The following is an 11,932-nucleotide window of genomic DNA, read 5'->3' on the forward strand; positions in this document are numbered from 1 at the left end:
TCAGTCCATAAGATTTACTCTAGAATAGATTTTCTTTTGATATCTAAGTCCCTCATTTCATCTGTTGATGATTGCTCAATTGGAAATATTTTAGTCTCAGATCATGCTCCGGTGTGTTTAGAGGTGTTGCCACATATGAAGAAAAGGAAATCATATATTTGGCGCTTTAATGTATCCCTTTTGCAAAATCCTGAATTCCAACAAATGCTTAAGGCTGAAATCAATGTCTATATGGAGACCAACTGGTCCTCAGTATTCTCTGAGGCACTTAAGGCGGTTCTTAGGGTCCAGATCATACAGTATGCTGCATTCACCAAAAAAATCCAAAGCACAAGAACTCGTGGAATTGGAAGGGAATATTCAAAGTGCCGAGGCAGAGCTGAAGCGCCGAATGACGTCTAATGGCCTCAGAGAATTGACTCAATTGAAATACAGATATAATGCTATTTTGTCATGGAAGGTGGAGTTTTGGCTATTCAGGGCAAGACAGTCATATTTTGAGTCGGGGGACAAAGCAGGGAAGCTTCTGGCTAGATATATAAAACAGAGATAGTTTTTTCTACCATTCCCTAAGTGATATTTGGTGGTGGTGAAATTTACCTCAGCCACTGATATTAATAATGCTTTAAAAAAAATTCTGTCTTGATCTTTATAGTTCCACATCTTCGTCTACTGAAGAGGATATTAGAAACTTTGTGGAACCATTAGAACTTCCTGAACTGTCAGCTGAGCAAAAAAATTCTCTTGATTCTGAGATAACCTTGGAGGAGCTTGGCAATTAAGGCCTTGCCTACAGGCAAGGCGCCGGAGCCACACGGCTTTGCCCCTGAATTCTGTAGATCTTATGCTACAGAACTGACTCCACTTTTGCTTGAAGTTTATACAGAATCATTAAAGAATGGAAAGCTTCCGCCAACCATGACACAAGCCCGGATCAGTCTGATTCTTAAAAAGGACAAAGATCCAAGAGAGTTACCGTCCAATTTCCCTGATCCAGCTAGACGTTAGAATATTGTCAAAACTTTTGGCTAATCGATTAAGTTACGACATCTCTTATACATATAGTTCAGGTGGGGTTTATTCGGGCCGCAGCTCTTCTGCTAACATTAGGCATTACATCAGTATCATGTGGTCAGTGGTGAATGATCAGACCCAGGTCGCTGCCATCTCACTTGACGCCGAAAAGGCGGTTGATATGGTAGAATGGGGATATCTTTTTACGATTTTGGAAATGTACAGGTTCTGGAATACTTTTATTGGATGGATCAAGTTACTTTATATACACCTGGTAGAGGCGGTACAAACGAATGGATTAATTTCAGATTATTTTACTCTGGATAGGGGCACCCGGCCGGGTTGCCCTCTTTCCCCCTTATTGTTCTGTCTTGCCCTGGAACCATTAGCAGCTGCGATTAAGAAAGGAAGATGATTTTCCAGGGGTGATGGCGGGAGGTGTGGTGCATAAGCTTTTGCTTTACGCAGATGATATTTTATTATTTGCCTCCGACCCAACTAGATCTATGCCTTGCCTCCACAGAATTATTCATTCTTTTTCTAAATTCTCAGGATACAGAGTCAATTGGTCTAAATCCGAAGCTTTGGCTCTGACAGCATACTGCCTGGTATCGGCTTTTCAGACTGGCGCCTTCCAGTGGCCCAAACAGGGCATTAAGTATTTGGGTATTTTATTCCCAGCAAATTTGTGTGATTTAGTTAGTTAATTTTGACCCTTTAATAAAAAGGTTTTCGAGCGATGTGGGCAGGTGGGCTTCATTACATTTATCTATGATTGGGAAGGTTAATGTTATTAAATGAATTGTATTCCAAAATTCAACTACCTGCAACAATCTCTCCCTACAGATGTCCCCCTCTCTTATTTCAAACAATTTGATAGCATAGCGAAGTCCTTCATTTGGAATGGTAAGCGTCCCAGATTACACTCCAGTAAGTTACATAAGCCGATTGACAAAGGTGAGCTAGGCCTACCCAAGATTTTTTTTTTTATTATTATGCATTCGGTCTTAGACATTTGGCTCATTTGTGGTCCCTCCCTGGTTTTGTATCGAACAGGAAGTTCTTGCCCCTATTTCGCCATTGCAAAGCCTTTCTATCAAACTAACCAGAGAAGTTAAGTTACACCCCGTTATCTTTCATTCGCACTCTGTGTGGACAAAAGTGTCCAGAGTGTTTAATTCGGACATTATTTAAAAGTTGCTTCGAGCATATGCCTGAATCCAAAATTATGTATTAAGTCCCCTTTCTGCTGGACAGAGTGAATTGTGAGGGAGGTTAATATGCTCTGTGACCTATATGAGAGTGGAGAGTTGAGGTCCTTTGAAAATATGGTTCAAAATTTTGGGATTCCCAGGTCTCAATTCTTTAGGTATTTACAGCTGCGCCACCTGCTCTGTACTATTTTTGGGAGTAGCATACACCCCCCTAAAGCGGCAGATACTTTGGGAGTGGTGATCACTGCTTTTGGAAAAGGTCATGAGGCATCAGTGTATTACTCCCTGCTAATTCAGAGTCTGTGGGATGGAGCTTCAACTTCTTTTGAGATTATGGGAGAAAGATTTAAACTTGGTATTGGAGGGGGGAGTGTGGGCTAGGATTCTAAAAAACTACATCTAGAGATGCAAGGGTGTGCTTTATGCAATTTAAGATTTTACATCGATTCTATTGGACCCCCTCTAGATTTAATAGGCTTGGTCTTAAAGACACACCCACCTGCTGGCGATGCCAATCAGAAGATGGGGACACAACCCATGTTTTTTGGCGGTGTTATGATCCATGAATTTTGGTTGAGGGTTCAGAGTTTTATGTGTGATGTATTGGGCACTCAAATTTAATTTAGCCCCAGACTCTGTATTTTAGGCGATGGGGCGGTCATTAATATAGGAGATGAATACATAAAAAAATTGGGACATAGCCAGTGTTCTGATCAGCAGACAGATCATACTTGGGGGATGGAGCGCCCTCGTTTCAAGAGTGGCACACAGAGATGGACAGAGTAGTGGCATTTGAAGCAATGTCATATAGAAGGCTAGGCGACATGGGGCAGCTATTTAGTCTTTTTAGAAGGCTCTCGGGGAGGGGCAGTGGCAGGAGGTTTGTAGTTTAAATAGATTATTTTTATTTTTTTTTATATATATTCTCCTGTTTCCTCTTGTCTGTTTTAAATTTTTATTTGTATGTGTGTATACTTTCATTTTGTGTTGGACCAGTGGATGTTTGAAGTGTGGGGGGGAGGGGGAATGTTCAGGGGGAGGGACATATAATTTGATTCTGTGTGTGTATGTTCTGTTTCTTCAATTCTGTTTTTTTTTTTGTTTTTTTTTTTGTTTTTTTTTGTTTTTTTAAATCAATAAAATGTTAATGTTAAATGTTAACAAATGTAAAAAATAAAATAAAAAAAATGGTATCACTGAATTCCCAGTTCATCTTGGTACTTAAGCTGGTCATTTGCCTGGATTTCTGCTTTAGTTTGATCTCTGTAAGTCAGGACCTGTATGTTTGTGCTGTTGTCCACAGGGGGCGCTGAACATAAACGAGCGCACCGTCCCACAGCCAAGAGTGCTGCAGCTGACTGTGGAGAAGCTGAGCGGAGATGGAGCCTTCCTCATGGATCACGGCACAGTGAGTGCAGCACAGCCATCACATCAACATCTCTTTTTGATTGAGTCTCACATGCACATTATATTATTGGAAACGGTGTTCTTTCAGGTCCTGTATCTCTGGATCGGAAGAAATTGCAGCCCAACTTTCCTCACGCAAGTGCTGGGAGTCCAAAGTTATGCTGCTGTTCCTCAAAACATGGTAAAATTCACTAGCTCTTCATTGTCTGCTTTTTAGGAAACAATTCAAACTTGTCCGTAACAGAGAGTGAATTTTTGAGATTTAGTGGAAATGGAAAATCTGTAATTAGCATGTATTTTATTTTTTAGTTTTTAGGGTTCTGACGGTCGTGGAAAACCTGAAACATATCAGGGAATTTTAAAATTGTAAATTCCAGGCTTGGAAAAGCAACGAATACAGTATTTCAATATATATATTTCAGTATATACACTGAATATACACTTCTGCACTACAATTTAATTGCTAGATATTTATCTTTAAAATGTATTAATTCCAAGATACATACAAATGGATAACACCCCAGAAATCTCTTGATGATTTTTGTAAAAAATGATTTGAGTATTCATTGGTGAAATGTGTGGGAGCCCTGTAGTTTACATGAGTGTATGGAAGCTCAGTATATAAAAAAATGAAAAGTGGTAAAGTGTTCTGTAAAGTGGAAGTGTTGGTGTTGTTCCAGAAGCAGCTTCCGGAGTTGGACACAACAGAATCTTCCAGAATCCGAGCTTTCATTGATTGGCTGAGAGAACAGCGGCCGTTCTACCCCATCCTGCATATCATCAAGTAATGTCTACATGCATTTTAGGGTAGATATTTGAAAAATCTTGGACAACAGAGAGCAGCAGCAAGCGTTTCATTATTGCAACTAGATACATTGTAAGCTGATTTGCTGAAAGACTAGAATAAAAGAAACTGCTTTCCTTCTGAGCAAACGATACCAGAGACGATTGTTAGAAGGACATTGAGGATATTTAATTTCAAAGCAAGAAGCCAGTGAACCTAACAGCTGAAACCCGGACACATTTCCATTTCTGTTTTTAGAGAATTGTCAGGACTAGTAATATTTCTAGGTCAACATTAGGTTTATGGGGCAGGGATTTTTACCAAACTCCTGCATAGACATGTGACACTGGTCTATAGTGGTGTTGCACTGTATTCCACTGTCACAGTACTTCAGCGTTAAATTCCGTCGGTACCACAACGCTTTTCACTTGAATCATTTTGAAACTGAACTCCTTTGAACTTGACACAGCATTTTTAAAAAGTCATTCCTCATAGTGCAACACACTGATAAAAGTGCAAGACGCAACAGCAAAAGATAGACCAACAATTAAAAAAATAGCGCAGATGGAATATAAGAACGCATTGACTTCCCACTGCAGTCTGTAAAACTGGATTTAACCGGATTAAAATGATGAAATTAAGATCAAAGTTCAGAAGCATATTTTTTATTCTAATATTCAATACAATAAAAACAGTATCTTTATGAAATTGGAAAGGATCAAGACAACAACAGAACAGTTTTGCCTTTCAGCCTGTTATTCAAACAACATTAGTGGGATCAGTATCATACTGCAAGATATTATTTAGCTATTGTGACAGTCTGTCGAGCCATATACTGTAAAACAGTCCATGGAAAACCCATGCAGCCAATCCATAAGGTACATTTCCTCAAGTGCTCATGCGACACAGTGAAAGGATTTCAACTAACATTGAACATTTACTAGCCAGTGGCGAGTTTGTTTGCATATGCAAGTGATTAACAGCATATCGAAGGTTGTCCAAGATGAGTTAAGAGAAATGTTGACTGTGAATAGACTGAAAAGAATTGAATGAAAATAGTTCAATTCAAAATTGACAAATGTACCCTTTATTTGTGTTTGCTGTGTATTTTTATGTTTACTGGAGTGTCACATCATTCATTTGACTGTGTACTAGTGATGTGCAAAACTACAAATTTTCAAAATCGACTAGTCAGTGTTGAGGAACTCGTGTATAATAAGATTGCATTATGTATACTAAACATGTTTCATAGACCCCGTTTCCACCTGTTATTAACATGCATTTTTGGTGATCGGATCACATGTGTTCAGCACTAAATACAGGTTTAACCTAGGGATGCACCGATACCACTTTTTCTCTTCCGATTTTTGCATAATCAGTTTAGAAAATCTTTACATTATTGTGTGGAACTAATTTGGGTGTACTCTTTAATATGTAAAGAAACACAAACCTCTAACTACACATTATTTCAATATAAATGTATAGCTTATTAAGAAACACAACAAGTATACTGGATAATGTAGCAGCAAAATGAACAGTAATTCCAGTACAAGTCATCAGTAGAAAAGCGTTGTTTTTTTGTATCTTGACTTTAAAGGATTCAGATCTCTTTTTTTCTTCAATTTAGTTGTAAGATATCAGCTCACTTTTCATTCACACAGTTATTTTTTGGAACCTATTCAACTTAAATATTATTATAATTTGTAAACAAATAATATATTATAGTAATATTTAGTAATATATCTCAATCGTGCACCTTTAACTTTTAAACCCTCACGCTTTTATTTTGACATTCTGAACTCTCCAGGAAGTCCTGTATGTGCCGGTTTGTAGACAAGTTCACAGTATTTTAATTCACTTCTTATTCAAATTCTGGTAAAATGCACCTCCAGTGCCATTCCTAATGCATATTATAAGTGAACCGAACTATTGAGCATCTACATCTGAGATGTTGTTCGTGAGTAGCGCTCAAATATTACGCATGGCGTGAAGGCTAAAAATAGGCGCGAGTGTGTGTGTGTAAACAGAGCAGCGCCATTCACTGACACGCTGGAGCTGCGCGTGCATTTTATATATTTACTAATAAAACACAGCCTTTTGTGATTCACAGAGCTATCGCATGTCTTCAAGTGGCTTTGAATAAAATGCACGAGTCATATGAACTACTTTAATGGTGTTTTAATGGTTCTTTTGTAATTTTTGGAACTTGACAGGAACATGACTAACACACAGAATCGGATTAGGATCGGGCTTGTCGGACCAATACCTAATCCATCTAAAAGCTTCAGAAACAGAGCCGATACCGATCCAGGTATCGGATCGGTGCATCCCTAGTCTAAACGGGGTCTAAAACGTTTTGTGATCGGATCACAAAAAACACATAAGTATGTGTATGCGTCCCAGCAGCAGCGAAGCACCACCCCTCACCTGTCAATCAACCGCTGCGCTAAAACAAGAGCTTAAACTTCGCCGGCTGTGAGGGGTTTGAAAGGAACATTTAAAAAAGCGGAGATGTACACAAGCATGAGTACGTCACAGATCTTCTTCGGTGTGTCTGAAATCAACATGAAGAGACACTTATGAGAAGCACGAACATCTGCAGCTCAGGTTAATACAACTAATTCACTAAAATAATGGCCAATTCTGCTTGAAATTTCAGTTGCATCTGAGAGAAATAGCGCTCGGGTTTTTTTTTTTTTTTTTTTCGCACTTTCTTTGTCTTTTCTGACTTTGTTGCAGTTTATTATCATGCAGGAACAGTAATATAATGATTGATGTATGTCGTCATGAAACAGAGTCCCTCCCCTCCAAATCCAATCACAAGTGGTCATAGGAGATGCATTTAAACGACCAGGTGTAAACAGCGATGTGTCTCACCTGACCTGATCTTAAGCAGGTGGAAACGGGGCCATAGTTACAAATGTGTTTGAAGAGTCACACAACCATCCAAATAAGAAAGGCTCCAATAAAGAGCAGTACAAAATCTGAATTGGCAAGAGCGGATTTGTTGTCTGACAATACTGAACTTTGATGTTGTATCTCACAACTCACATCAGACCCTGTTGGCCACGGATGAAAAACAGCAGCCCGCACGTGTGCTGATGGAGCTCTCTGTACTCCAGGAACATTCAGCATTTAGTTGCTTGCATTCAAACAAACAAACAAACTGTCAATGACACACACTGTATACTGCATACTATTAATGTTTTTGCTAGTAGTAGGTGGAACAGTAGGCATTATTCAGTGATAACAGTAGCATGCTTCGTTGTCACTTGACCTCATCACGTTGCATGTGAGGGGTGTTCAGTTATCTTGGAAATAAAAAAAAAAACGTCATCTGCGTTTCAGAGGTGCATAAGAGGTTTTGCATCTCCATTGGAGCCTTTCTTATTTTTTACATGGGTTCCTGAACACCCGACGAGTCGATTATGAAAATTGTGGTTTTGCACATCCCTAGTCTGGTGATGAGTTTGATTTAAGGTTTGTTGGTTAACAGTCAACAGCTGATTAATAATGGTCAGTGATCAGTTTTAAGAACTTTCATCCATAATACGGCCAACAGAGCCAGCGTTTGATTAGTCGAGCATTGTTGTACATTTGTCACTGACAAACGTTTTGTTCGACAGAGATGAGAGTGAACTGAAGGCCGAGTTCATGCACAACATGACTGAGGATCGCACTGAATCAGCACTCTCTTACTACGAGTTCCTGCTCCACCTGCAGCAGCAGATCTCCAAATGAGTGGTCCTGACACACCTCAGCAGTTCTGATGACCAGAGTCCAGCGCTGTCGGCCCCGTGACGCTTCCACAGAGATGAAATCCAATAAAGACTGCACTCACTCATTGTTTTTCTGACATATTCATGTGAATTGACACAGCGAATGCAGTGGCACAATAAAGCCATCTGTGTCGCACACTAAAGGTTTGTGCAGGACTGTTGCTTGCTCTCTGGGACTAGAGCGGACACACCAGTAACACATGAAAATCTCATGCAGGAATTTCATACTCAAAGATCACTTTTTAGTCTTTAGCATTGTGTCCGACTATAATCTGGACAGATCTTTAGATGATCCAATCCTTTGTAATTTATTTAATTAGAAAAAGACTAAAAGACTCAAATTTCTTCATCTTATGATTCCTGTCAGTCATCATTCACTGTCTCGCTTTTGTCTGTTCAGATCTGAAGTTTGAGAATCACAGTTCGGTTTCATTCAATATTTGCCTTAAATGGAAGTCGTCTTATTGCAAAAGCTGTTTAAAGAAATACTTTGTATGTAATGTTTAAATAGGACACAGGAAGAATCAGACACACAACATTCTTTATTATAAACATGTACATTGATAAACCTACATTATACTGAAAGATTGTTGATTTTAGTATGAGCATTATTCAGATGATATGATGTCTGGGACTTTTAAAAGGTTTTTTGTTGTCAGTAATGGAAAAAACATTTTTACACATTTTCAGTGTTTTAAGATGCTTTAGGCAAAAATGATCAACTCCGTATGACTGTGAAGGAATATTTGGCATATAATTCCCATCATAAGACAGGATCAGTGTGTTTAGGAATTAAGCCAAAAGAAGAATGTTTCTTCAGCTTTCTCTGCAAATAATATTTTTAGAACTGTTTGTGAATTAAGTCCTAATGAAGGTAAGACACAAGCTGTTCAAAAAATAAAAAATCTAAATATCTGCTCTTCAATCTGAGTCTTGATATTTGCAGATTTTTTTTGTTGGATAATTTAATACATAAATCAGAGTCGTATTTATTTGTTAAATGATTCCTCTGCTCATTTTAGCACACAAAACAACTGAGTTTTGAGAAATGATTTGCAAATTGTCAACAGTTTTATACATGTAAACTTCTGAAAGGTTTTAATAATAGTCTCTTATGAGCTTTGCTGAATAGTTTCCCCATAAACATGGTTGTCTTTTTTTTTTTTCTTCTTCTTTAAGTGTGTGGTTTGTTTGCAAACATCACAGTTTAGCATGGTTTACATTCATATTCTCATCTGATTTTTTTTTTTTTTTTAACCAGGGTAGATTATTGTGAAAACACAACACTTGCTAAAAGGGGACTTAAACATCAAGAACAAACACCATGAACATCAAATAAAATTGTGAACTCAATGATTAAATGGTTTACAGACCTTGATGATTACCTAAAGATTTCAAAACCACCTTGCCCTGCAGGAAAATCCATCTTAAGCTGGTAGCTGTGTTCTGGAACATGGTAGCTGGTCATGAGCTGGTCCTTACAAGCTACAATGTTCCAAAAACCATCTTAAGCTGGTATGACCAGCTGGTAACTGGTCTAAGCTGGTCTCCCAGCTTGGACCAGCAAATGACCAGTTTGGAGCGGCCAGAAACCAGCTACTATGTCCCTAAACACAGCTGCCAGTTTAAGATGGATTTTCCAGCAGGGAATGCTTGCGCTGACTGAAGAACAAACTGTTTTTACTTATGCAAGTAAGGGCTTTACTAAATCGATTTTAAAAGAAAATGTATTTCGTCAGAATTAACACTTTTTTCTTTTTTTTTTAATGCCGTTTGGGTTTTACTCTATGCATGGCACGCAGCCTACGTATTTCCGCTAAAATCTCAGCCAGCTTATTTACTTCCGGTATAGCGTTTGCCTATTGCAAAGTGTACTAGCGGAGAAACTGAATTGCAAACAACAGTTAATTATATAAGTATTATTTAGTTAAGTACTGTTATAAATACACACATATATAATATCTAATTCTAGTAATGACTTCCAGAAAGTTTAAATTTCAACCACGGGAAAACAGTAGTTCGGCCGAACATTGTTTTATCCCGATGTGTGAGGCTTCCTCAAAGTTCAACTCTAATTGCTGTGTCTCGTTTGGAAGGCTGCGTCCTCCGGAGGTCGCATTTGTTGGCCGCATACGTCATCGAGGCTGTCTCGTTTCATAAAAGCGAGTAGGACACTTCGAATGCAGCCTTCAAATGTGACCTTCTTTCATGGGAATTCGGAGGTGTTTCCTTCGTGGGCACTCATAACCCACAATTCTTTGCTTCAACGGAAATGTCAAAAAAAAAAAAAAAAAAAAAAATGACGCCAATTTGCCCGTAAATATGATGTTCAAACGCAAGAAATGTTAATTCCGAAGTTTAAGTACCTAGATGGGTGCAGAGTATATAATATGTATAATTATATTAATATAGAATTAAAATAAAGTATTAGACTAAAACTACACATGTAAAATCTATTTTCTTTTCTCTTTTCATCATTATAACTCTCCTAAAATGTACTTCATACATTCCCTTCTAGAGGGACTTTGTTCCCTTCTCACTCAAAGCGCTCCCGCTTGTTAAAGTGACGTCATAGCAACCATGTTACATTCCGTTTCCATTTGTCCTACGAAGACCATCTTTAAACGAGGCTTGTTTAAAGGAGGACGCTCAGTATTCTGCATTCTTCAAAGGACGCATCCTACCTAGCACGCAGCCTTCGAAACGAGACTCAGCCTATGCTGAGTTTACACACTTTCTCTGTAGACGAAGAAGCACACAAAAAGTGGATAAACGGCGTTCAACAGGAGGGTTTTAACATCACTTCTCACGCAAGAGTCTGCCGTCTCACTTCAAGAGTGATGATGTGATTGAGCCATCGACTCCTGAAGAGTGAGGTTAAGATAGCTTTTGATATTCCACACATTCAGCAATAAATGCCGATAACTCTTAAACGGCTTGGCAAATACTTTCCAAAATAGTATTACTGTAAAACGTGGAAAGCTAATAATATTCCACAAGCTTGTTTTCATTATTTTGACTCGATATTATGAGCATTGGCCTGCAAAAGCCTTTACAATGTGAGTTACCCCGGGAAGAGTTCCTCTTGTAGTAGCGGTAAGGGATCGTAGAGAAAGTGCAGTTTTCCTTTGTTATATATATACGTATATTAAAAAAAAAAAAAAAAAAAATGTAATAGCTTGGTGTTAACTGCATGCCCAATATAAACCTTTTTGTAATTGCTTTTTGTTGAATGAGATTGATGCTGGTTTCGTGCCTCTTTCAATAGAGGACAGTGTGCAACTTTCACAACCTTTCATTTAACTCCAAGTGGTTGAATAAAACAAAAACAACAAAAAAGCTATTACAAAAAGAAGGCTAATTTTGGACATGCAGTTCCCTATTCAACTACTAGGGTTAAAATGAAAGGTTGTGAAAGTTGCGCACTGTCCTCTATTGAATGACGTTGGTTTCGTGCCTCTATCTCCAACAAAAATGCTATTATAAAAAGAAGGTTTATATTGGACATGCAGTTCACACACCAAACTGTATATATTTAAAAAAAAAAAAAAAAAAAATGTCATTAAAAAAAGGAAAATTGCACTTTCTCCATGGTCCCTTACTTACTGCTAAGACAAGAGGAACTCTTGTTAACTCGCATTGCGACGGCTTTTGCAGGCCAATAATATCGAGTGAAAACAAGCTTGTGGAATATTATTACCTTTCCACGTTTTACAGTAATACTATGTTGGAAA

The 11,932-nt window shown here is 38.3% G+C and overlaps 1 protein-coding gene across 5 annotated transcripts in view; it reads left to right on the forward strand.

The window, feature by feature from the left end:
- sec24a (SEC24 homolog A, COPII coat complex component) overlaps positions 1–9,123 on the forward strand; it is a 46,520-nt gene extending 37,397 nt beyond the window's left edge. For 4 of the 5 annotated variants that reach the window (XM_051680561.1, XM_051680563.1, XM_051680565.1 and 1 more), the window contains exons 19-22: positions 3,532–3,636; positions 3,724–3,816; positions 4,316–4,419; positions 8,046–9,123. In XM_051680561.1, coding sequence (XP_051536521.1) covers positions 3,532–3,636; positions 3,724–3,816; positions 4,316–4,419; positions 8,046–8,160 — 417 coding nt within the window. In that variant the 3' untranslated portion in view covers positions 8,161–9,123. The remainder of the gene's footprint in view (positions 1–3,531; positions 3,637–3,723; positions 3,817–4,315; positions 4,420–8,045) is intronic. The other variant, XM_051680564.1, reaches the window with a different exon arrangement.
- The last annotated feature ends 2,809 nt before the right edge of the window (positions 9,124–11,932 follow it).

This window comes from Myxocyprinus asiaticus, chromosome 40 (genome assembly GCF_019703515.2).
Source record: "Myxocyprinus asiaticus isolate MX2 ecotype Aquarium Trade chromosome 40, UBuf_Myxa_2, whole genome shotgun sequence".
Taxonomy (NCBI): domain Eukaryota; kingdom Metazoa; phylum Chordata; class Actinopteri; order Cypriniformes; family Catostomidae; genus Myxocyprinus; species Myxocyprinus asiaticus.